At 32.0% G+C, this 27,533-nt stretch overlaps 2 protein-coding genes and 1 long non-coding RNA gene across 3 annotated transcripts; 1 reads left to right on the top strand and 2 right to left on the bottom strand.

Moving 5' to 3' along the window:
• Positions 1–99: 99 nt before the first annotated feature.
• LOC7461722 (LOB domain-containing protein 30) lies at positions 100–3,343 on the bottom strand. Its single transcript, XM_002301259.4, has 2 exons — positions 2,738–3,343; positions 100–679 (listed from the first exon to the last, which is right to left on the bottom strand). Exons 1-2 carry the CDS (start codon positions 3,092–3,094, stop codon positions 302–304), a joined length of 735 nt encoding a protein of 244 aa, XP_002301295.2. The 5' UTR covers positions 3,095–3,343; the 3' UTR covers positions 100–301.
• Positions 3,344–15,311: 11,968 nt separating this feature from the next.
• Positions 15,312–19,344, top strand: LOC7461721 (LOB domain-containing protein 19). The gene is made up of 2 exons (XM_002302503.4): positions 15,312–15,700; positions 18,902–19,344. Exons 1-2 carry the CDS (start codon positions 15,407–15,409, stop codon positions 19,244–19,246), a joined length of 639 nt encoding a protein of 212 aa, XP_002302539.3. The 5' UTR covers positions 15,312–15,406; the 3' UTR covers positions 19,247–19,344.
• A 97-nt stretch (positions 19,345–19,441) lies between these two features.
• On the bottom strand, positions 19,442–22,565 carry LOC127904977 (uncharacterized). The gene is made up of 3 exons (XR_008058479.1): positions 20,854–22,565; positions 20,640–20,773; positions 19,442–19,996 (listed from the first exon to the last, which is right to left on the bottom strand). It is a non-coding gene; the product is annotated as an uncharacterized LOC127904977 (long non-coding RNA).
• Positions 22,566–27,533: the final 4,968 nt, after the last annotated feature.

The raw sequence follows: 27,533 nt of genomic DNA, 5'->3' as shown, positions 1-27,533 counted from the left end.
CATATAGTTTTGCAGTGAAATTCAGCTATCAATGACATTAAATTGATTGTATTAATTTTTCAAATTGCTTGGAACTCTACCTAAGATAGCAACTGCAAGTAGAATAAGAATTGTAAGACATTGTTTAATTTTTAATTCATACCTCCCAATCTAAAGAATTTCACTGCTAGAAGGAAGAACAAAAAGAAATATCGATCAATTATCAAACTACCAAATCATGCATGGCCAGCGAAATAGCAGGGAAATTAAACCCCCTGGTTCGCATCCCATTAGTAAAAGTACTTTGTTAATATAATGTCGGTCATTTAGAGATAGATGATGATGCTAATGCGTCACTACAGGGCACGGACCCTGGCGGTAGAGATCCTCGTCTATGGAGGAGCTCACGAGCCAATGCTTGTAGATCACCACCACTAGTTTCTGACGTGCCACTGCTGCCTCCAAACTGATGGGGGTCCAGCTGTCTTGGCTGCATGGACCATGATGGTTGCACCATTGGATCAAAAAGAGATGATAAATCATACGCGGCGCCGGGGATAGAAGAGGCTGATGGGAGGTCAGCTATTGAGAATGGAGGCGACGTCACTAGTGCTGGCGGTGGTGGAGGAGGTGGCGATGGAACTTCCATTGCTGCTAGATGGGCTTGTAAGTATGAGAGTTCTGCTTGTAAATTTACCACCTGTTAATCAAAGAATTGATTTGCCAAAAGAGAACAAAACTATCAATTTGTTAGCGCTTGATCTTTATCAATACTCCACGCTTTGGGAGGAAAATTACATATGTACATCTAGCTTTATAAATTGTTTTCGTTCCTGCACAATAATACACTGATATGAAGTTTCTAAGAATAATCAGAGTTGAATAATGGTGTCATCTCCACATATATACAACTGTCCAGAAGCTCACAACATTTTGAAACCGTCATTATTGTAGTTAGTGTCCATAATTGAACACAGGTTTGAGTGTTTTCTACGTACCGAAAGTTATTGCAGGCAAGTTAAAACAAACTTCCAAGACATGGAAAGAAGACAGTTTATGTCAATCAAGTTATAATGACGTTATATATATATATATATATATATATATATATATATATGGGGCTAACTTTCTTCTGCTTTTTTTTTTTAAAAAAAAGAAAAAATGTATAGAACTGCTTAAATTGATTAATTAATGACAACGACGACGACTTGAAAAGATATAAACATTTGACACAATTAGTTTGAAGCATCTTGTCTTTGTTTATGCTAGACGGATGCTTGAAATACGTGCATTGCAACATGGTGCTGCGAGCAAAATAAAGATTTCTTTGACAAAGGAAGAGAAGCATAGTGATTAAGAGCAGAATTCTTCGGCATTAATTGCTGAAACGCGAGAAGGAGTGGCTGGTTGTCGAAATTGCATGTTTGATGTATCCAAAATTTTAAACACACACATATATAAATATACTGTATAGCATTGAAACAAAATAACTGCTCATGCATTTCAATCATTTGTCATGATATAATTAAGAGATCAGATTGATCTTTTTTGATAAAATTACAATATGACAAATCAAATAGCAATAGCGATGCTGCCCAACTAAATCCATTTGATCTTCATAAAATACACGTACGGCATAATTAAATCCATAAAGGAGTACTTGAGTATCAAAATATCGACAAACACATGAACGTAGAAAAGGGTGTCTCATTTCGTTCATATATTTAAACTAAGAGAGAAGGATCTTTATTCAAGTGGTGATTTATGAAACACAAGAAAGGAGAAAAATCGCAATGTGTTTCATGATTTCATGGAAGGAAAATAATATTTTAGTGCTTCAACTACTTTAAACCCTCCATGATTTGACAACAGCACCCCTATATGACCCTTCTTTGATTAGGAAATCCAACTATTTGCGCTCGACTGCTTGCCCTGGCCCAAAAGGTTGCTTCCAAAAACAAGGAAAACCGACCATTTCCTTAATAACTGCAAAATCCACTATTCGAAAGGAAAAATGGCACGCACTCTAGACTATGCCATTATAGCTGGTAACCGCCTGTGGCTTGTGATTTGCCTATCAAGAATGCGTTCTAGTTTTCAGTAAAAAGCACAAAACTATCCCCTAGGCCGCGTCAAGAATGCGTTCTAGTTTTCAGTAAAAAGCACAAAACTATCCCCTAGGCCGCGGAGCAGCAGCACAGAAAACAAAATTAAGAACCCAATACTTGCTTTCTCCCTAGCTACAAAGGAGAGCCGATAAAATCTGCCTTCTCACTGACTTGGAACAGTTGGACACTTGCCTTCCCATATAGGGTCACGGCTACCTTGCAAAGGGTTTTTGGATTAACTTGCATATATAGTTTGACAAAAACTAAAACCACCCCCCATGGAATTAATTTCAATGAAGAAAACTAGGAAAGTCAAAGCAGTACTATTAACTGTTTAAAACAGCTAATCTCATTGACAAAGGGGAGCTTCAGAAAAGGAATTTCAAGAATAGACTATATACCAGCATAAGCAAGCAAAAACAACAGGAAAAAAAAAAAACCAAACCAAACCAAACATGATGAGGCTAGCTCTTTTTCGCACCCTGAATAATCCCCAACACATCATTTAAAGTGTCGTGCAAATAGCGTAAGTGGTGTGTTTAATAGCTTCAACTAAGAAAGAAAACAGAACAACAAATGTTATCTTGTCCTTCTGTTTCTTAAGTTCAGAAATGGATGACAATAAGTAACTAAAAAGAAATATAATTTACCTGTTGTTGAAGAGCAAAGATGTGAGCAACACATCCATAAACTGGATCTCTTAAACGAGCTTGAGCCTCATAGCAAATTGTGACCACAGCATCAGGTCTTTTGTGGGCAGGTATGTGTAATAAAAGCTTTGACACATTACTCGCACCAAAAACCTTATGCACCGCTGCAAAATGTGCCGCACCTTGCTCCGAGTCAAAATAAGGTGCAAATATACAGCCTGGCACACACTTCCTCCTCAAGAATTTACAAGCACCACATGGCCCACCTCCACCACCACTACTTCCACCTGCACCTCCACCACCACTGCTCCCACCACCAACACCGCTATTTATAGGGTTTGTTGTTGTAGTACTCATTTCCTTTCTCTTTCTTTAAGAACAAAAGAAAGTAAATAAAGCAGTTTGTCACATAATTAGCCAGGGTTTGTATTTGAAGGAGGAGAAGAGAGATGGATCGAGGGTATGTGTATGTGGTGGTGGTCTAGGGTTTGGTTTGGTTTGGTGGGTGGTGGTGTTGGTTTATGGGGTATTTGGGGTTAGAGTTTGTTGTTTTTTTTTTTTTTAATGGTGGGATTTAAAACGCTAGTGAAGTCTTTAAAGCCACGCGATAAAGCAAACCTTTCCCTTCCAATTTAGCTGCTTGCGTGAAGCAAACATGCGATGAGCCAAGCTCTATAGTAATAAATATCTCTTTCTCAACTGCCCTTTTTTTTGTTTTTTTTTCCTTTTGTTTTTTTTTTCTCTTCTTGCCTAGCTAGCAAGACTGATAATCATGTCAGCTCCTTCTCTTCTTCTCTCTAAAGGTTTCTTTCTTTTCTCTCCGATCAGTTGATAAAAAAGTGATGTATAACTTTGTATATACTTAACTTTGGTTCTTAGCTATATATGAAATAATCTGGCTAGCTTGCAATTTCCAAATATAAAGTAAAGAAAAGGAATAGAAGGTTTTTCAAGTCGAAACGTGTCAATGGGTCTGCGTCTAAATCTGCAACTGCGTGGTTTAAGCTGCGTAGACGGCAAAAGACGCCAACCATCTCTCTCTGTCGAAAATGACTCAATTTCCCTTTCACTTTCTATAAAATAAGCCAGAATAAATCCACTGGGTTCTTAGTAAGAGATGAATGCCCACAGGTTTAATTAATTCCATTTTTAAAACACTGCACTTACATAATATTAGTTACTTCTTTAATGAGCAATGAAAAATCTGAGAGGTAATATAATGCCTGCCTGGCTTTGAGTTAGAGAGGTGTTAAGCACAAGCGTGATGTGAAAAAAGTTGGGAAACTGGACTTTTCTCATGTTCTATAAATTGTTACAGTCAATTTATGAACTCTTAAATTTATGCTCGAAACGGAAAGGTTGATTCGCTTAAGTTATACAGTACTTAACTTGGTAAACACACGAGCAATCAATCCTCTTAGAGTTAATCTTGTACAGGTTGGCGTTAAGTGATTTATAATACGGCAAATCCTTAATTAAAATTATAGTTTTCAATTTCGTTTTATTTTGATCTGATAGTATATTTGGTATCTTTTAATAAATTTCAACTGTTTGAGATTTCAGATTATTTTAAATTTATTATCTAAATTTCAGCCAAGATATTACACTAACAGAAAATCAACGGAAATATTAGGGGAATATTTTTGTTGGTAAATTGCAGACAGATTTTATCAACGAACATATTTCCTCGATATTTACCAAGGAAATTACAGTAAAAAAAAATAATTAAAAGAAAATAAAAAAAACATTTTTACCAGCGAAATTACTGACGGAATAAATTCTGTCACTAATTATGACTTTTACCAACGGAATTAATGACTTTATTTTTTTTCATAGTAATTAGATACATATATATTATTAGGATTTTATGACTTTTTTTCCTCTTGTTATTAAATTAGATGATGTTTTTGTTTACAATGAATTATTTTGAAATTAAAATTTATTATTTCAATAAAAAAAATGCCAATAAAAATGATTCGACAAATGATCAATCACCTTGGTCATGATTTTATGTATATATGTATTTTTTATGACAAATGCCTATATATATAAATTTAAAAAAAAACACTAGCATTCAAGTTTTTTTTTTAAAAAAAAACATATGAATGACAATATAAATTTATATCGTTCTATTTTTTAATCACAAAGGTACTGATTTAATAGTAGAGAGGTGGGATAATTAAGATGAATTTATAAGATTATGGTTTAAATAATACTACATTCCACAAATATGTAAGAATATGTCTCTTCCATTCTTAAGAACCACTAGTCAAGTCAAAACATGATCTCCTTTGAACCAATATATATATATATAATCACATTGAACAGGCTGTATTTTCATGGTTTAATTATGTTTATTTCTGGGATTTGATATCTAAACGGGATTTATCAAATTCACCACCGTAGTTAATTTTCTTACTGTTAATTAATTATTATATATATTTCCCAACTTGTAGGATATTTAGAGTCGAGTATACATGTAAAAGAGTAAACTAGATTATGCATGCGGTCCTCTAATTATCGGACTTTGTAATTTTAATGGGCCTCCTTATTAAAATTTTAGGCACATTGACCTTCTCATTTTTAATTTCCGATTCCAAGACAATAGTTAAAGCTAGGCTTCCAAGAAGCAATCAATCATTTCATTGACTCATTTGGATAATAAATTAAACTCTCTAAACTCCTAAACTTGGGTTGCCTCTGTAGAAATTTGTAGCAATGAACATTGATGGATGAGCTAAAGCCATAATTAATGAGGAACAGACTGTACTATCAAACCTCATTGATCAAAAATTCATATCCTCCAATTAATACCGAAATCTTTCAACCAATTATTACTACTAGAAAATTTAAAAAAAAAATAACAAAAACATTAAAAAGAAATATTCCATCATGATTTATCATAAAAAAAAAAAATTTCATATGAAAACGACGATAGAAAAAATATATATATGCATTATTGACGTGTTAAATTACCAATAGAAATTCTATCAGTAATTTTAAGAGAAATTAAAACCTAACATTCTCTATCCACAACAAATTTCATCTTTTTTTTTCTTCAAAACAAACAACCACCTTCTTCCTTAAAAAAGTCTAACAACCCCCTTCACAAGCTCCAAATACATATCTTGCCACTATAACTCGCCGACTGACGTAACATCTTTGCAAAGGCCTAAGCTTCCCTTTTTTAGTTCAATTTCTTGTTCATCTTCACTTCACCAAGCAAGCAAACCCAGTACTCATTTATGTTTTAACCATTTATTTTTTAAGTTAATTTATTAAAAGTTGTTAATTTGTAGCATTTGTAATTTCCTTGTGTATTTAAGTGCTTCACTTGTTTTATGATAATAATTTTGTTGTATTAATGTATGATTTGTATTTTAAGGTTTGTTTGGGACTTTGAAAAAATAGATTTAATTTATCACTTGATGAAATTGAGTGTGATTTTGTAACTTAAATGTGTTAGAATTGAACAAACAATTGGTAGTTTAATGGGTACCATTTTTTTTTAATTTTATGGTTAAGTTATAAATTTATGGAAAATTGATTTTATAATTAATAATAATTAAAGATATTGATTTAGGTTGAATAAGTTTGAATTGAAGAAATGATGGATAATTAATTAGTTGGGTACCGATTAATTTTAGTCAATTTAAGGTTTTGTTGAAAATTTAGGGTTTAGTTAAATTAATGTGTAATTGATAATAATTAGGGTATTAATTGATTTTATTTATTCTTGAATTGAATAAATAATGGGTAGTTAGTTGGGTATCAATTACTTTTTTGTCAATTTTATGATTTAGTTGAGAATCTAGACAATTGATTTTGTGTAGATTTGATAACAATTAGGGTTAAGTAAGTTTCAACTTATAAAGTGTTTGATATTTATTGGATTATGAATTATATTTTTCTAAATTGGGGGAACTAAGTTCCTTTGGAATTAAAAAAATGATGAGTTATTAGTTGGTTTGTGTAGGTTAATTGTAATTCATTTTTAATAAATAGTTGAATTTATTATATTTATATATGTTTGATGATTTTTATGTATGCTTTTATATATATTTTGTGTTTATTGTTTCCTTTTAGGTATCATGTTTTTTTTTTTTTAAAAAAAAAAAAACCAAGTCAAAGTCCAAGTCCAAAAAGGAGTGTTCATTCTCCAACAAGTAGTAGTGTTTGTGATCATGTTATGAATCTAGAGAAGAATTATGAAGAGAAACCTAATGTAGAAGTTGTTGACCAAAGCTCAACAATTGAGGAAATATCGGGCATGCCTTTATTGATAGAGTCGACCACATGCAAATGGATAATGTAATGGAAGGGCACCCTCTCAATATAAATTTCTTGTCTCATGATGTTATTTATTTTAAATGAGTTTTTTTTTAAGTTTCACAATTGTATGAAAATGACTTTTTTAAATTGATTTTAAGGTTTAACAATGTTGAAACTACGCGTTTCATCACATATATGATAAAGTGGTTATTTGAAGAACCACATTGTTTCAATAAAGTCAACTTGATGACCATCTTAAATGGATATATATATATATATATATATATATATATATATATATATATATGTGCTTGGTGGAAAAGGTTTAAGGTTTGATACAGAATCTCAAATTCGAGTAATTAGTTTTTTAAATTATAAAAACTAATTCATGTATGAAATCAATTAAGAAAAACTATTGATGGAAAGAGAGCTATAAGGCGCTTTAGAGGTGAGTATGGGAAAACTACAGTGCGACCAGGTAATTTAAAGAACTAATATTCAATATGTTCTTATAATTAAGTGTTATGTTAAAGTTATATTATTCTAAACCCATTTTCTTTTATTGTTTATACCAAGTTGTGTGATTTTTTATACAATGTCCACACAAAAGCAATGAATAAGTTAGGTTGAATGAAATAGAAATGTGAAAAATGTATAAACTAAAATATATTATATACTATAATTGGGCAATGTATCTTGAATTTGTTGTATTAAAAAGTTTTATAAAGCACTTAAAATCTGGTAAACAAAATCAAAATAAAAAAACTCATGGCTTGAGAAATTTAATAACATCCAACTCATTTGATTAAAAAAAAAATTAATTTATAATTTATAAAATATCAAAAATTAAGTTTGATATAATTATATTTCTAAACTCCATCCATCTACATTTATCAACAATCCTGGTCAATTAAAAGTCAGCGTTCAAAGATTGATTGACACGCAGGTTGACATGTTTGAGTCCGCGAATAAGAATGAAACAGCCGGTAAAACCATGACTTGCTAATGGATCTTACTCCTAATACGGGTCCACGCAGCATTCCATTGAAAAAGAAAGTAACACACCTTGCCTCTTCATTAAATGAACTTTTTACAATATTAAATAACATCCTTTAATTTAATTATCACTTTAATATTATTTTTTTAAGAAAGAAAGATATATCTCATTCGACTATTGACTGATCATATTACCTAAAAATCTAAAAAAAATTGAGATATATAATAATTCTTTATTGTTTATGTGAAAAGTAAAGCACTTGATTTTTTTTTAATTTTCAAAATTTTTAATTTTTTTCTTTTTAATTACATAATTATGTAGTCTATTAGATGAAATTAGGCTTGAAATTATATTAAAAATATTAAATTAAAAGATAGATGACTAAAAAGTAAAACATGGAAAAAATTTATGGCGAACCCTAAATTCACAACAATTTTTATTTTAGTTTAAAAGTTTATTTTGTTTATTTTTTTAGTCTTTAAATTAGAGAGATGAGAGAAAAACTCATTAAAAATAATAGAAGAGAGAGAAAATTGTAAGTTGTCATAATTTCAACAATCAAAATGACTAGGTTTGATGTCAAAAGATTTCATTTGACGGGATAAGTTTGATGATTGTTGTTTTTAGTCTTCATCTTACCTCAAAAAAGTAGATCGGGTTCGGGGAGAATTTTTTTGGTTTCATTTTGTGTTTTTAAAGCAATTTATAGATATTTTAAGTTGAGAGATTAATTTATTGATGTTTCTAATGTGTTTATTAGGTGTTTTGTATCAAAATAGATTAAAAATATAATTTTAAACTTAAAAAATGCGATAGCTCAATTTTCTAACCACTCTTTAATGGTCAAAATCTAGGCTAGTAATCAATATATTTGCATTTATTTTTTTTCAAGAAAACAAGGAGTGGATGACAAGTTGTCCACCTTTTAGAAAAATAAATAAATAAATAAGACTAGATATGTGGACCTGGCCTAAAAATAAAAGCTTGCATGACATTCATTTTTTTAGGCTAGATGCTAAGCTTAACTCTTTTTTCTTTTGCATTCTAAAAACAAATTATTTAACATGATGATTCACTTATCTTTCAATTTTAACATGATTCTTAAATAGTTTTATAGGTTTTCATTAGAATGTTAACAGACTTTTTTAATTATTATATGCATAAGATGCAAAAACTTAATAGTAATAATAAATTGCTATGAACATTCATTTAAAATCAAATTTTTATTTTTAAAATTTTAATATATATTTTGACATGATTTACCACGTTGATTATTTTTTTTTAGCCTTGAATCACATACAAAATATGAACATATTAAAAGATATATATATACTTTCACTAAAATAATCACAAGATCCATGAATGAATTGACATTAGATTTGATAAATATATATTTTCTACTTATTTTAAATAGGTTAAATTCTTAAAAAACTTTTATTTTAATTATCACTCCATTTTATTAGAAAGTGTGATTGAATAAAAAAATAATGTAATTGTTTTTTTAAAAAATAAAACCTTTTGTAATGATATTATCAATTTTTTAATGAATAATTGTGAATTAGCATGATATACAAAATCTTGATAATAATATACTCATGATTAATATTGAATGAAAAAAAATATTTATATTTATTCTAAATTGTTTATCAAATTAATGACCTATGACAAAAAAGATATGTTTGTTTTCTCCTAATATATTTTTTCGACTTAATTTTTCAATTGAAATTAATATATATATATATATATATATTAACACATATAATTATTAATTTTGTTTTATTAAACATGCATATCAACTTTTTATTTTGTTTTTAAATTTTTTATAGATAATAAAAAAATGTTAACAACATCCATGTTTTTTTTTTTTGTTGAAAAAAATGCTCCACCTTGCTGCAGCGAACTCGGGGGATCTATTGGTTGAACAAATTTAATTGATTGATGTCATATAGTTTATATGAAACGGTGTGATGAATAAAAAACATATATAATTTAGATGATTTGAGAAATTAGGTTAGGTGAAATAAACATTAATTTCCCCCATACATACATAGTACAACTAAAACAAAAATACAGAGCTAGGAGATCAAATCATTTATCACAAAATGAACCACTTGTTAGCTTTTGTCAACATAATAAACTAAGGAGTTTTTTGCCTGTGTAATCGGTTGATTTTAATTTAATAAATGGGAGGGCTAAAAAATAAATGCGAGTGAAAGTAACGGCAACTCACCACGTCGTCCGGGACTTGTCCAATCGCGTGTCGTTGGGAACAGGAAGCAATTCCATAGTTTTGACCGCCACGTGTCACTGTTTAAATATTCTAAAAAGCTTTGGTCACAGGTTGCTTACGTTGCAGCAGTTCCTCTCTTCTTTTTATCTGAAAGCCTTACACTTATTTTTTAAAATAATATTTTTTTTAAAAAAATTATTTTTAATATTAATATATCAAAATAATTTAAAAATATCAAAAATATATTAATTTAAAGTAAAAAAATAAAAAAATTTAATTTTTTTCAAAAATATTTTTGAAACACAAAAACAAACAGGATCGTAGTTATTTAAATCTCGGTCTTCGTGAGTTTTATAAAAATATGTAATGATCGGTCAACATTAATTTGGTTGACTTCAAAGATTAATTCATATTAAAATTTCTTATGAATTTTTTTTCATAATATTAATTTTTTAATTTTCAATCATGTATTAATTTATATCGCTCCGTATCTCTTGTTTTCAAGTTTTCTAACATGTAAGCTAGAGTCAGCTCACACAACTTCTAATTCAAAACTACTGTATCTACAGAGGGCTACTATAACTTAAACTACAAGGCTAATTGTCTGATTATTCGAAACACTAGCATGCCAAGCCTCTACTGCCTACCACACGTGAAGTAGAGCCATAGACCCATATTTCAAGCAGCTGTTTTTCCATTAAGAACTAATTTGAATATTAGAGCTGCAAACAAATTTGAATATTGTAGCTATCATTAATTTATCAAGGAGTAATTTTGAGAAACAAGGTCCCTACAGAATTTGAGAAAAGCCCACTTATCTGGCAACATGTCCAAGAAAACACACATTTTTTAATTGTCCGAGTCCCTAATTAGTGTACTCTTGAACCTTGATCTTGAAGTGATGTTCTGTAATTAGGGTTGCCTGAACTTTTAGAAACAGAAAATGTGCAGCCCGATCACAGCTCAATAACGTAATGTAATTCCTCTAAAATAGCCCCCCACAAGTTTGAAGTTTCTAATTTCTACCATCCGTGCGGTCAACACCTAGGAATCAGAAAATAAAATAAAAAAAACAATTTTATATACATACATACATACATATATATATATACATACATACATACATATATATATATATACATACATACATACATATACATACATACATACATATATATATGTATATATATGTATATACATACATACATACATATACATACATACATACATATATATATGTATATATGTATATATATATATATATATATATATATGTATGTATGAATGTATGGTTGTCATCATTGAAATTTCTGTTGAAAGAAATGCATTATAAATTCGAGGATGTCACCATAAAATATGGCAAAGCAAGCTATTAAGATTTAAGTGCCCTGATATGTTAGGTTGCAGAACTCTAGGGAGACAAAAACTTTTGTTTTTTAAATACTAGTCAATCAGTCAAAGAAATATTGTGGACCAGACAATCATGAAATCTATGAACATGCTTTTCTCAACTTCAAAGTCATTTTCGTCGAACTGTCTAGGAAATTTATCATGTTCACCATTCTTTTCAAAGTTTTGATGTTGTGTGATATGCTTCAACAAATCAGTTGTATTACTACAGTTTTCATAAAATAATACAGTAAAAAAAAATTAAAAAAAAATAGTTTCATGAGTTGCATATGCGACATGTGATTTCAAATTAATGAATTATAACCCTAGATCTAATTATTTCTTCACTCTTCTCTCCTTATTTTCCATCTCATCCACTCCTTATATTCACCATCCCCGTGAATGCGTCACTGCCCATAACCTGACCCCTCTCCACCCACCGTGAAACACCCGCAATATCTAATGCTTTATTGATAAATTATGTATTTTAATTAATCCAACGATATTAATAAATTAAATTTATGTTTTAATTTGTTATATTGTTTAACAGAAAATCTTGTAGTATTTGAGTACTATACTTTTATGGTGGTATTATTGTTCATACTGACAATAATATCACTTACAATGAAGGAAGTAATGAGTTCTTAACTATTGCATTAGATATGTCTTTTAATAGGCTATCTAGAATATTATATGATCGATTTCATTGGAATATGTTTAAAACTGAAGTTGAAATTACTTACTTGAGGATGATGCAAACTAATGTTAGTCTAACTTGTGATGTCGGTGTACTCATTTATAGTGATAAAACTGTGAATTCAATATTTGAGTTTACCAATATTAATAGGATGAACATTTTAGAGTTATACTTGAATACTAGACTTAAACGAGAAAACTTCTATAGTATGGAGTTTACTAGAGTGCCAAGTTATACTTGTTTGTCTAGTTTAAGTGGTAATGCAAGGAATCAAATATTAGCACAAGAAATTATAAATATGGAAGCTCGGTTTGGTATGACATAGAATCTATATTGCTATAAAAAACCTGAACGAAGTGACAATGAAGATGATTGTTATATTACTAGAGTTGAGGAAGATGAGGAAGATGAGGAAGATGGAAAAGATGAGAATACTGAGTTAGTTGAGCCACTAAACCAGTTTGTGGTACCTCCTCCTCATGGATTTAAGTATGTTAGTGAGTATGTCTAATAGACATGTAATGACTAGTTTTTGAGTTGTAGGCATTAATGTTTAATGAGTGATGAATTGGAGGTAGGATAAAAATTTAAAAACAAGTTTAATTAGTTGTATTACTACAATTAATGATATATATATATATATATATATATATGAAGAATTCATTGCAGTATAAATAAATTACAACAATCAAATAAAATTTATATATAAATGGTATTTGCAGGGGAATATCATTAGCTTGTTTGATTATAACATCTCTAGCCTACTCCCAACATCCTGAAATTATAGTTCCATTGCAAGCCATTAAGTTAATTAATGGTCTTCACAACCAATCTTAATTTCTTAATAAATAAATAAGAAAAAACACATTCATGTATGACAAAGATACTAGAAAACTTATCGTTTTTTTTTAAAAAAAAAAAATAAGAAGACAAACCACTCATAAAAGTACGATGATTTTGACAAAATTAACCCTTTTCAAAGAACAAAACAAGCCTCTCGCAAAATTACGGTGATCTTGTGATATATGGAGTCCCACATCTATAATCCAATTTACTCTTTTTTATGTATACGTACACGGATTTTTTGGCATCGTGAGCTTCGTACGGATCCTGAGATCCATGGTCCCTTTGAGCTGTGATAGTCTCGTTTTGTACCAAGAAAAAAACTACTTTTATTGCTTTTTTTGATGTTTAATAACCTTAAAAAAACGTTGTTCCACGAAAAAATATTTTCCTGTCGACCGAGAAATTAACATTAAAAAAGTGTTTTTTATTTACTTTAAAAAACAATATCCAAAACTTAAAAAAAAAAATCAAATGTGAAATAACTAAATTTTTATTGCTACTTGTTTTATATAAAATAATTTATAAAATTAAATTTTTTCTTCAAATCTTATTTTTTTCAACTTTTTTATTTATTAGAGTTGATTCTTATTCTTTTGATTGCTATTTATTTTATTTAAAATAATTTATAAAATTGATATTTTTTTTCAATTTCATCATCCATTAAATTTTTTACCCATAAGATTTGACCCCTTTATTCTAATGAATTTGTTAAAAAAATATTAAAAAAATTAATTTTCAATTTATTTTTCATATTATAAACAAACACTAAAAAATATTTTATGTCATAAAATAATCTGAAACTTACTCTTCATGGAAACAACCTTTTGTAAAATAACTATTTTCCATCAAGATATAGAATTGGCACCATTTCGCATGCACTTCAAGGAGAGAGTCGCGGGATATTTTTTTCATACAGGAAATTGAAGTGCATATAGTTATATATATGCTAGCTACCACACAACTAGTGAATTAAACCACTGTACCTGTAAATATTCAAAGTGACGCTACTAGCTAGCTATGATTGGAGTAGATATTATTATCATTCTTGAAAACCAATAATGCTGGGCTCCAAGTTGACTGAATGATTGTTTACACTCTTCAGAATATTAGACCATCATTTCTTTAACTCATTCATTCATCATTCTCAGAGTGGAGTAACTTGTACCAACGTTAGGAAAAAATTGTAAAACTGCTCGCAGATTTGCATCTATACGCAAATAGAAGCAAGTTACAGTGTGCTGATATCTCTCCTATCACAATTGCAGCTGATCTCTTTGCTCTTGCTTGTGTTCTATATCTAAAAGTTGTAATAAAGCTTTGATACTAATCATTTTACCTATATACACATAATTTTCTGTATTTCAAAACTCTATCTACAGTCACAGCTTTTATAGTAGGTAGATGATGATGATGATGATTATGATGGGGTGAAAAGGAACAGAAGTAAAAGCTGTGAAGAAAACTGGAAGCCTAATCTCACATATCTTTCACTGTCTCTGTCTCTAAAGAAATTATTGAAGTGACGAGAGAGGGGGAGAGAGACATAAATAATTTGATGGGAAAGGAGGAGATAGGATGTTTGTCCCACGTGGGGTCTCGCACGTGGCCACTACTGCGGCGGTTGGATGTTGATATACTGTCATTCGCCGCATGTATGTTTGCTTCACGCAATCTTGCTCGCCCCCGCCTGCTTCCTCTATGGTTGCCGTGGCTTTAAAGTTTGAACAAAAAGTACATTCACTTTTCTAAAATTTAATCTCTTTGCATTTTTTAATTAATTAGTTAATTTGTTTTAAAGAAAGCAGATATAAATCTTCTATCAATTCTCACACATTAATATAAATTTTTCTCAATTTGCATTTTAAATTCTTATGAAAGCCTTTTATTTGTTTTTCTTCAATGGGAATATTAGGTTTAAATCAAGCTGGTCATTTATCTACATCTAAATATTGATGTATCAGGGAAAAAAATACAGTTTTTTTATTCAATTCGAACATGAAATATAAAGTGGAAAGTAAACTCATTTGCTGTCTTAACGTAATCAATATCAAAACGTAATAAATTTAAAACAAATTTAGTGGTAAAATTAAGACAAACAGACCTTTCTCGTCTCTGATGGAGTAAATAAATACCCATTCATGCCTTCGTTTCATATCTCTCTCTATCTCCTGTCTCAATAGACCCCACAAAGAGTGAAGCTGAAACCCCAAGGAAGTGGGTCATTTCTGCAGAGAGAAGATGATGAGTGCTAGTGCAAATAATGGAAGTGGGCCTTGTGGTGCCTGCAAGTTCCTAAGGAGAAAGTGTGTAAAAGGATGCATTTTTGCACCATACTTTGATCCTGATCAAGGTACAGCTCACTTTGCAGCAGTGCACAAGGTCTTTGGAGCTAGCAATGCTTCTAAGCTTCTCTTGCGCATACCTACTCACAAGCGTCTGGATGCTGTTGTTACTCTTTGTTACGAGGCCTTGACCAGGGTTAGAGACCCTGTTCATGGCTGTGTTGGCCACATCTTCACTCTCCAACAACAGGTAAATATTTTTTTCTTGATGATAATTAATTGGCCAAACCTTTCAATATTTAATACTTGAAGTTTATGTCGTGTTAGGGTTTTGATCATCTTTAGCTTTCTTCCCCCTTTCCCTTCTAAACTTGCACAGAACGTACGGTGGTGGAAGAACAAATTAATCGGGAGTAATAATATATATATATATCCGAATGCCCCTATATATTGTTTAGTTTAATTGTAGCTTATCACTACATAACCTTTTTCTTAATTTGTTACATATCCATTAGAGATTTAAGTGTCATATATCTGCTGATATATAATTTGGGGTCGACAAGATCTTCTCGCGTAGAATTGGTTTGTGTTGTATGCTTCCATATTATGATTAACTAAAAGGGATTTTCTAGAACTTTTTCCTTCCTTCAAATTACTTTCAATAATTATGCGGAAGGAATTCTCAACATGGCGCAAACTTTTGTCAGGCTTTAATATTACCAGTTTTCTTGAACTTAATTCACACGATTGTCGTGTAAGAGTAAGATATTGTTCATGGCGGCATTACGATTCGTTTTCATGTCTAGAACTCTAAAGCTAAATCTAGTTGGTCGGTCGAGATCTGCACATTACTGTTTGTTTCACAAGTTTGTGAAATCATCACCGGTTAATTTGGCATATTCATACGTGAATATGAACAGATTATTGCTACTAACTTTTAACTTTCCGTAGGGTTTCTTGTTTTCTAGTCCCAAAGCACGTGAAGTCAAGTATTCTTGTGGATTTTACTTAATTGCTAGGGTTCGCCAACATCTCTTTAATTAGTTTCTTAATTTCAAACATCACTTCTCCCTTGGTTTCTCGATGTAATGAGCTTGCATTTATTGACTGAATATATTTATCACTGTTTTGGGGTGTAAAAAAACTAATCATGTTTTTCAACAAAAAAATAAAGTTGCGTGAAATTTAGGCTGACTTGCGCTTTAGATCCTGTGCGAATGGTAAAACTCCGAGAGAGGATTGACTGAAGGCGTACAAAGCAAAGCTCGAGAAATACTCAAGTATATCTGGTTTTGACTTTGATGGGTAGTCCTATATAATTAATATTACTTGTAATCTGCGAAATATTGAATTCTTGATGCATTTATTAACTATGATCAACAAAGGAGGGTTAATGTTTCCTTGTAAGAAGCGATCATAGTGGGACCTAACCTATGTTTTGGCTCCATTATGGCAAATCTGCTAGCTAGAGACCAAAAGTTCTTATATATAGCCACACGGGCAGACATGGATATACCTACAAGACCATTTTGTTCATGATCAAACCTTTGTCGGTGGGTTATGTTAGGGTTTCTCATTTTTAATGAGTGGATATAAAATTTCCTTCATGGAGTGTCTGGGATTTTTACATCAAGCTGGGCTCGTTGGGTAGATATCCAATTAATATATATATATATAGCTACTTGCTTCACTGAATTAGGTGTAACAGCACTCCTTTGTTAATTAATTCTGATTACTTATGAGGACTTTGAGATAGAGTCCAGAAGTTTATAATGTTTGGAAAAGATAACTAGTGGAGTACTCGATGTTTGTTTTTATGAGTGTTTTGAATACATTAAATTTTTTTAATGTGCAGTAACAAAATAAAAAAATTGTAAAAATCACAGTAAAAAAATTGAGAGAATATTCATGAGAATTTTTTTTTTAAAAAAACAAGTTATGCTTATTAGACTTATATATAATTATTCATAAATTATGTGTTATATTACCATTAAAAACCTCTAATCTTCTGAAAAGTAAGTATCATAAAAAAATCTAAAAAAAAAGGGGAGGCTAGCAGAGTTAAACCAAGGCCTACATGCCTAGTTTTTTTTTTTAAAAAAATAAAGCATACAAAATGTTGTATGTTGCAACAAATTTTAATTATCGAAAGTCAGGGTTTAAGTTTTAGAATATCCAAGGCTTAATTTTCAATGTTTTAACCTTAAAATATTAAAAAACATCTAAGGTCAAATCACATTAATTAGCCTAAAAACTCAAAATTAAACTAGATTTTTTTAATTTCATTCTACTTTTTTCAGCATGAATAGAGATCAAAACTACCTTAATTGAACTCTCCTTATTAAGATATATATTAACACCAAGATTGTTTTTTTTTTCTTGCTAGAATGTAGTCAATCAAAAGTTTTCTCTCTATCCTCTTTCTTTTTAGTAGCTTTATCTCTTCTTTCTTTATTTTTAAGGATTGAAATGTAAAGAAAAATAATGTAAATTAAAAAAGACAATTACCGAAGGTATAAAAAGATACACAACTCTATAATTATTTTTTTAATAGAAATCTTTAAAGTAATGTAATGTAAAAATAATATTTATTATAGCATATATTTTTTTTTTTTGATTTGAGGAAACCCCACCCCCCGAAAATCGCACTTTGTCGGCCCAGGTGAGTGAGTAAAACCCCGGTTGTCTCAGGCTCTTATAAGGGATGCACGCCCTGACTCGAACTGGAGATCTGCTGTGCAGATCTCAAGTCCTTTGCCATCACGTTACGCCTCTTGGGGATTTATTATAGCGTATATGCACAAGCATGCACAACAAAACAAACTATAAAATATAAAACCAAATTGACATAACTAACAAAGAAATAAAGTTTAGTGAACAAACTATAATAAAAAGTTAGGTTACAAAAAGAAAAAAAAAATTATGAACATTAGAGTAAACATGCCAACGAGTGTGCACAGACAGCGTATTCATTATAAATCCCCTCTATTTTATTTTTTTATTTTTTATTTTACTTTTTTCATTGATTTCTCTTGTGGAATTCAGCCTTAACAGTTTAATAAACAAATCACATTGACGTAATTCCCATGTTAGCTGCTGATCTTTGAATTCTAATCATTTGCCTTTTTTTTCCTTGTTCGGTTTCTACTTTCCATGGTAGCAGCAGCTCTTCCAAGAGGAGCTTATGCTCTTCACCTACTCCTTGAAAAAATACGTGGAAAGGCAACCATCTTCTTTTTAATGCATGTTCCGTTTCAATAAACCTGCTAGACTTTTATGTATACAGATTCATCAACGACACTTGCTTCTTATAATGAAAAACAAAAACCAATATCATTGTGCTCCTGGATTACAAGTTGAAATTTGGATCCTACCCTTTTTTATACGAGTTCGATGGATGCTACTTGGAAGGTAACAGGGTTCTGATGAGAAGTTTTTCTGGTGATTATAGTTAATGAATTTGCAAGCAGAGCTGGCCTACATTCAAGCCCACCTTTCAACATTGCAGTGTCTCCCTTTCCCTCAGCAACCACCTCTGTGTGCTCAGAGCCACTCCCTAATGAGTCTTAGTTCATCTTCAGAAGTACCATCGTTCTCAAAATTAGCTTCGAATTCTAACATATCAATGCACTTTGATCAGTTACAATTACAGCCGCAACAAGCATCCGCAGAATCGACCGGTTTCTACAATCCATCAGAGCATGGAATTGATAATGAGGATCTCCACGAATTGGCTCGAGCGTTTGCGTCTAGATGCTTGCCAGGAGTTAGATTTAGGCCTCCAAACTCTCCTTAGAAATTCCAGGTCTTGTTGAATTTGGCTTCTGTTGTCTTTCCAGTGCGCTCATCTTGTATTTATTTCACAATCTATCTAGTATAATTGTACTTGTTTTTCCCCCCCGTCTCCGCTTCTCTAAACCCAAGATCTAGATTTTAGGAAATCAAACTGGTTAAAATCAGTTTACAAGCACGATTCATAAAAATAAGTGAGCAGCAAAGGGGAGTTTATTCATTTAATCCCTTGGCATATTTCAACAAATTGAACAATACCCTGAAGATGCAGTTCAGACTCGATACTTGTACATTATGGTACAGCCACTTCTATAATGTTGAACCACGGTTAAGTCCAAGTGGAAGAGATTGGGTGCTTTTGCATGTCTCTAATGGTTCAGTGTGGCTTTCTGAGTAGGCCCATTATCTTGTTCCTCATGGCTACTTCCCTTGTTCGGAAATATATCCATTGAAGCCGTTCTACACCGAAAACCCAAGGAAACGATTCGAATTAACTGCCATTAACTAAGCTCGCACGACTCTTTTCATGTATTGTTAATAATTAACTCTTTGCTCTTTATTAAGCAACAGCTGCTATCATGATGAACAGAGAGGACCTTAGCATTAGCATGTTGGTTACTTAAAAAGCACATCCTGCCGCATTGGGTCATACAGGAATTAGCTTCCTGAGTTTTCATAATGATCCAGCAACAACTCCAAAGTCCAAAGCCATCACACGTTTCTCAAGGCAATCCAAATTTCAAACCATAATCCCCTGCATCAAATATTACAAAATCTAAGCATAGGTTAAAGCAGATGGTGTCAGAGAGCCACTTAAACTGATAAACCATGTAGGCAACTGAAAAAAGCACCATAGCATGCTAGCATGAGATGCGTAACAAGAGCATGAAAAAATCCCGAAGTCATCTTCTGTGGGCTAATCCATTAAAGCAACAAGGCATGGAACGTACTAAAGAAACAGAGTAATTCTAGAACTTAAATGGATGGATTCCCATTACCAGAACAGAGTTCACATTGTCCACATGCAGATAGACCCTTGATTACAAATTACGATGCGGAAGGTAGAATCTTTGCTAATATTGGCCCGAGCATAATCAATATAAAGCCACATGGTAATTAAAGTCAATTGCAGGGGAATGGAGCAAGTATGCGAGGGGAATTGACTTTAGCTCACAGCCCATGCTTTCACATTACTTGTGGCCAAGAAAAGGAAACATTATCGAATCACAATCCACTGTGATTATATTTTATGCCCCAAAGACTAGTGAGTGTGTTCGGGCTCCAAAGAACCTTGGGATGCCAATATATATAGCCACAGATCCAACAAATCGGAGATGGGAAAGATAATAACGAGAACAAGTAATTACACAAGCACAAAAAGGAGAAACTCATTGTACATGATAGATCTTGGACCTCTAAGATAGAGATGGAGAACAGGAACCAGAATAAAAGGCAGATCCAAAGTTAGGGAAGATGTAGAGCATAAAGTGTTCGAGTAGTACTCCCCATCTTTTCGAAAGAAATCTAGAACCTGGCAAATCATATGTTAGGGTGACAGTTACAAATACTGTCTAAGCAAAAGTACAAGATAAGTATTTTCTTAGTGCATACCTTCTTTGACCTTCAAAGCAATATTGCTTCATTGTTGAACTTTGAAGGCGGAGTAACAAGAACAGAAATTATAAGGTTGTGCACTCAGCAACCACTCATGAAACAAACAAACAATTAATGAAAAAGAATTAGATGATCAAATAACATTAAAAGAGTATCTTCAAAAGAAAAAATGATACAAGCCAGTAGAATGTTGAATACTGATCCGTCATGTCAGCGAGAGACGTGTTTTTCTTCAAAAATACCGTGACTCCCTTAAGACTTGAATAGCCATAGGAGATAAGATAGATAAAAGAGAAGCCACGCTTTGACCATGGATTGACCAGTTAGTTTCAAGAAGAGAAGCATAAACAGAACAGTGAAGAACATAATTATGTACCTTAAGACTCTAATTTCTACATCAAGTTCACACCCTAAGTTGCAAAGCCTTTTAACTTGCCATAAGAAATTGTGGTAAAGAATTTGCTAAAGGAGATTTTATAAATAAACATGTCATAATTGGAATTTAGCATTTGGAAGCCTTCAAGATTTTATGGTGGCATAACCAGTCCCTTACGTTACGGGTCGTAGGAATCTTACAAAAGGGTTTAGGAGCTCACCTGCAGTAACTGTTCAAGACTCCTCCAAGCATACATAGTTCACATAGGACATATAGCCATTGCTATTCTAGCCCAAAATCTGCAACGATCTTGAGTTTCTTCAGAGGAGAAAAGACAGCAAGCCCTTAGCTTGATGCTCTTAATTCATATCCATTTAATCGATGCAGTATTGCAGATTGAGCACTCCTGCACAACTTAAAGATAATTGCTATCCGGAAAGACAACGACAGGCATTTTAGATGTCATGTGTAGCATGATCTGAACCATCAAGCTGTATAATAAAAATCACACGGGAAAAGAACACCTACAAGAACAACTTATCAGTGTCCTGAATAGTGAATACACCGCCATCCCTATTTGAACATCATCTGTGCATGATTTAGCTAAAAAAACACCACTATTTCTTTTTAATTGAACAAGCTAAAAAGTTTCAAGACAAACTGACACTGCATGATTTCCAGATCCAGAATCAACAAAATATATAAGCATTGCAAAAGAAATATGAAATGACAGAATGTAGAAAACTATTTCAACGCAGTTTATGAATTTTCCAGAAAGCATTGTCCGCGATTGAAAAATTCTTCATGTTTGGTAAAATGCGGTATCATATATGGAGAACAAATTTTCATTGTTGCATCACAAACTTTAATTGTGAACCTCAAATAGCTAACTCGCAATAAATACCTAAAGAAACCATTCTCTGTCCACTAGCTTACTATTAAAGAGAAAAAAACAGCACCCACTACAAGAACACAAATAAGATGGCATAAGAGTGAGAGATTTAGCCTTAACTCCTGCTCTCTATATAATTATCGCAAGTTTATCATACGTGGTAAGGAGCTAACATGGACAAAGATTAAAAAGTTTCCAAGGGTTCAGCAAACCAACTAAAATTTATGATCTTTCCTTCTTTTGCTTAGAAGAAGAATAAGCTAAAGAAGGAGGAAAGAAAGATACCCTCCAAAAACAAACCACAGATGCATGTTGTACAATGATGCATGAAGCCTGTATATCATATTTTCCAAAGAAGGGGCATTACCTTTTTACTCAATAGTCAAAAAGAATCTGGCACAAAATTCATCAATAACTTCAAACAAGAGAGAGCCCGGCAAAAAACACATTTGGTCACAAGCAGATAAGATGAAGAGGCTTATTGTTTTTTCACTTTAAATTATGTTTTTAAAATTGTGTTTGGTTAAAAAAAAAATTTAATTAATGATTTTTTAATAAAAATTAAAAAAATATTTTAATATATTTTTTTAAAAAAATATTTTTAACAAGTACACACCGAATAAACTTTCTATATATATAAAGGACCGGAAGAAAAGTCGGGCACAGCTGATTGCAGAGCAGGAAGTGCTTTTCCGGTCAAAACCAAGTCCCCATTACAGAGAGGGAGGAAGCCTTCCAGAACTTCCATGGGAGTTGCAGAGTAATCGAAAACTCTCTCTTGGTGGAACAATGCTTCGGAACTCCAAAGCTGAAAAGAAAATCTCCTCTTGTGAATCCAGACAAAAAGGGCAATGTCTTAGACCGATGCAACTCTTTAAGACACGGGCCACACGGTGGTTTTGCATCTTAGTTCTCTGGTAAATCTTTATTCAAATTGGATTTTTTCTTCCTGCATGACAGTGGGATCTGCAAGAATATTATCATATTTTGAACGTTAAATTGATGAATGGTTCCTTCCTGGCATTTTCAGCTGGAAGAACCGACTGTTCGGTCAGTTGCAAGCAAGACACTTCATTAGTTTGCTACACACCAATCATTTCGAAATTTCCCGTTTCGAATCTTTCTATCCTTCATTCTTCAAGTTGTACAGAGCTTTGTAGGTAGGAGAAACTCAGAGATTTTTGGTCAACTAGTAAAGAAGCGTCCCTCTACTGCTGCTGCAAAGGCACGTGAAAATGAGTCAAGCTTGATCCGGAAGTCCCTTGTCTCCTATTTTTCTGACCATGTCCTCTAGGGCCAACATTGTTAATTTAGTGGAGGATCAGAAAATAACGCCAAGTGGAGCATTAAACACATTGCCTTATAACAAGACAGCAATGGATACACCTTCAAATTTGATCTATGCTGGAGATGATGAAAAAAGAAACCTGACACGCTGGCTATTCCAGTGGCTTAAACTCCTCCAACAACATCAGTTCCTATGCTGACGGTCTTAACACCGGCTACCCCTTATGTTTCTTGTGCCCCTAAAACAGCGAGAAATTTTTTGAACAAGAAGACCACTCCTTTGAAGAACTTAGAGCTGGTTAATTTTTTCTGTCTCAAACCACAATCCTTGTCAGTGTTACTGGTGATATAACCGTTTTTTTGTGATGAAGTCGATTTAAATTGGCTTTTAATCTACTGAAGAGCAACTAGAGATGATCACCGTTTTCATTTTCCATTGTCATTTGTGATGAAGTCGATTTAAATTGGCTTGTTAATCTTCCTAACTTAGCTTAAGGTGATCTGATTAAAACTAGAAAATTGTAGTCACTCTATATTTTGGGAATTAAATGATTAATTGTGATATTTGTTTAGTTTATGAGTAGATTGTAGTCACATGAGACCATAGAAAAAAAACCGAAAAGATCATGAATTTCATTCATTTTCTAACAAATCTAATATTGACAAATGAAATTGAAAAAGAAAATCAAAGTAAAAAAAAAAACGTAAAAAGAACAATGTTAACTCAGATTAATTTTTTAAATCCGTGACTCAGGTCATGAAACAGAGATTACTGAATCAAAAAAAAAATAACATGAAACTCAATTTTCAACCAATTCAATATTAAAAGATAAAATTATAAAAAAAACCCAAGAAAAAAGAAATCAGAAGAAGGACCCAATTTAAAATAAAAACAAAATGAGATGAGTATTTTGAATTTTTGATAAAGTAGCGTGAAGTCCAATGAGAGGAGAGAGAAAATAAGAAGAAGAAAAAAAACAACTCTCTAGATGCAATCAATCAACCAATTGTCACACACACTACGCCTTCAAAAAGGTCTCACCGAGATGCATTGAACGCCACCAAAGATGGCATATCGACACCGGAAAGAGTCACACTCACTGCTCGCCAACCCATTTGCCATTGCCTATCAACTCTAGTCTTCCAATTGTTTACGGTCTCAAATTTGATATCTCAAGCTCTAATTATTTTAGATAAATAAAAATAAAATTTATTTTACAAAATCGATCATCAACCAAGCATCAAAAGTTTTTCTCAGCATCGTCATTACATAATCTTCATATCTAGGCAATGAAAAAACATATTTAAGTCCAATAAAAAAAATACATTTTAAAGAATTAAATTGAAAAAAAAAAAATTGAGTGACCAAGAAAAATTTATGACTGATCTTCCCTTGCCAATGCACTTAGTTCCTAATTCTTCCGAGAAAAATGGTTGAATATTTGTCTATTATTCAGATTCTCTTCTCATAAGTTAAATTATTTTAAATCAATATAATTTCATTTAAATTCGTGAAGGCAAACATTAATCGACTGTTTTTTTTTCCTGACATCGCAAAAACCCTACCCAAAGCCAACCTAGATAAAATATAAAGTCTGATATTGACCTAATCCAATTTAAAAGTATAAAATTGATGAACCAAAAAAGCTTGAACAACTAAAAAAAATTCAGACTATTTCAATTTTGTATCCGAATTAACAGTAATTTTCCTTAATGTTTTAGGTTTTTTTTGTTTAATTTTAATTGTGATTGTGCCTGTAATATATACTTTTTAAAAATATTATATTATATGTTTATGGTGGCGGTCTTGATTTGTGAATTAAAAGGAGTATCAGGCACTTAAATTCTTAAATTATTCCATCCATAGCTGTCTTCAACCATGACAGTAAAACTGGTGTAAGCAATTGGAGGGAACATAAATGATATCCGCGTTGAAATTTTAAACCGAGATTCAATTTGAACGTCTTTAATAGCCTTGGTCAACATTTCCAACTAGTGTGACCATCACAACTAGGGGTGTTCAAAAAAACCGAATAACCGAAAAAACCGAGAAAACCGATGAAAAATTAACCGAGAAAACCGAACCGAGATGAAAAACCGATTAAACCGATTACTAAAACCAAAAATCTTTCCGGTTCGGTTCGGTTTCGGTTTCACCACCAAAACCGGTGAACCGAACCGGCTACCCATAAAAATAAAACCAGAAACGACCTAGTATAAATACTAAATGCAAATGGTACAGACTATACAGACCTAAACCTAAATTTCTTGCTTCAGCCGCCGCCCACACCAGACCCTTCTTCCTTTCCCCTTCAATTTTCATCTTCTCTGCCTCTTGCCCCCGCATCTGTCTCTTCTCTAGCTGATTAATAAGCAAATAACCCAGATCTCCGCATACATCTAGTATACTTGCAGTCGAAAAAAACCCGAACAAACCCCTTGGCGTCTCTCTTCACCTGCAACAGAAAGAGTCAAAGAGGTAAAGTTTACTGTTTATCCATGTGTTAATTCCGGCTTTCGTGTGCTTGTAAGTTTTACTTGTAACATTTGTTCCATTAAAGATCTCTGACCTCTGCTTCTTTTTCTATCCTTTTGCTGCTAGGGTTTTTGCATCTTTCTTCAGGTTCGCCCCCTTTCCCCAGCTCTCTCTCCTTTCTGTTGATTTATGTTGATATCGGGTTATTGATTGCTTTGTGTTGATTTCTGTTGATTTGTGTTGACTGTTGATATCGAGTTATCTTTCAAAGTTTTTACTGTTTTTACATCTTGTAACATTTGTGTTGATTTGTGTTGATCTCTGATCTCTGTTGATTTGTGTTGATATCAATCTATTTTCTGTTGTATTAATTATGGGCTGCTGACAGTATGTTCATGACTTCATTCTGTTTTATTGAAATTAAGAATTCTTTAAATTTTAATTATATTTTGGTGATTCAAGGTGGTAGTCTTTGTTCTTGGCTGATGTATGTTTAGTATTTTAGCATCAATGGTGTCTTCTTTCTTTTACAGTAATAATCCTTGCTCATAACTGGGATTTACCAGTTGTGTAAACATTATTAAGCAGTAATTTTAGTGCATTAAAGGCCCTGGAACTGCTCTGCTCCAAATCTGGAGTTGTTAGATTCCAGAAGAGAGCAAAATGGGGTGGTTTGCTTGTGTTTTTTTTCCTTTAAGAAAAGGAACGGATGGGTCAGTGATGTGGGCATTTTTGGATCTTTTTTAGTGTGAGTTGTTTGATCTGATGACTTTATTTTCGAAGTAGCTGGTTTATTTGACATGCACAGTAAATGTGTTGGATCAGCATGTGTAAATGCCACGGACTTTCAGGGTTTTGCTTGCTCTTTCCTTCTCCATTACAGACTTTCAGGTTCATTGCATGTGTAATTTACAGTATGCATGTTTTTTAGAATAAAGAGGTGATAGATGCCTTTTTGCAATTATAATATTGTTTATTTACATATGTTTAATCTAACATTTTAATTTATGTTTTTGTAGAATTTGGTGAAAGTTTAAAGATCTCAACTGATTGTTTGTAAGTAGTATTGGTGGCTTGGTGCAATCTTGGAATATAATTGTTTTGGGTAATTAATTTATTTTACCTTGTTAATTTCCCTTAAAATTTTGCATACTTAATTCTTTCAATAGTTGAACTATAATATGTTGCTAATTTGCTAGTGTTTTTTTATAGCATTATCCTGGAATTTTTGGATGCTGGTGTTGCTGGGTTTTTTTCTTCAAAGTTCAAATTATGCCGGATGTTTATGATAATTTATTGCTGGTTGTTAATGTATTCGCTTGTACTTTTCTAGTGTGAACAGACTTTTAATTTGAGGTTTTAAAATTTGATCATGCATCTTGCATATTGCATTGATTTAGCACTTTAGGAAGTATATTAAAAGTCAGCTAATTTGCATCTCTGTGGGATTTTAATTACTGTTCTAATTCATGTCCAGATTTTAATTTATATTGAAAGTTAGTAAATTCATATTAAAAGTTAGCCATGTGAATTAGCTTAACATTATAAATGTTTAAAAGCTGAACTTGCTTTAAATTTTAAAGCTTAATTTAACTGAAACCGTAAGCCAATTTTAAAGCTTAGCCATGCTAAATCTTCCCAAACCG

This window comes from Populus trichocarpa, chromosome 2 (genome assembly GCF_000002775.5).
Source record: "Populus trichocarpa isolate Nisqually-1 chromosome 2, P.trichocarpa_v4.1, whole genome shotgun sequence".
NCBI classification, from domain to species: domain Eukaryota; kingdom Viridiplantae; phylum Streptophyta; class Magnoliopsida; order Malpighiales; family Salicaceae; genus Populus; species Populus trichocarpa.
This window is presented reverse-complemented; position numbering and strand designations above follow the sequence as displayed.

Coding starts and splice junctions, on each gene's coding strand:
- LOC7461721 (XM_002302503.4), top strand. CDS start 15,407: ATGATGAGTGCTAGTGCAAATAATGGAAGTGGGCCTTGTGGTGCCTGC. Junction 15,701..18,901: donor TCTTCACTCTCCAACAACAG/GTAAATATTTTT, acceptor TGGTGATTATAG/TTAATGAATTTGCAAGCAGA.
- LOC7461722 (XM_002301259.4), bottom strand. CDS start 3,094: ATGAGTACTACAACAACAAACCCTATAAATAGCGGTGTTGGTGGTGGG. Junction 680..2,737: donor TCTTTGCTCTTCAACAACAG/GTAAATTATATT, acceptor TTTGATTAACAG/GTGGTAAATTTACAAGCAGA.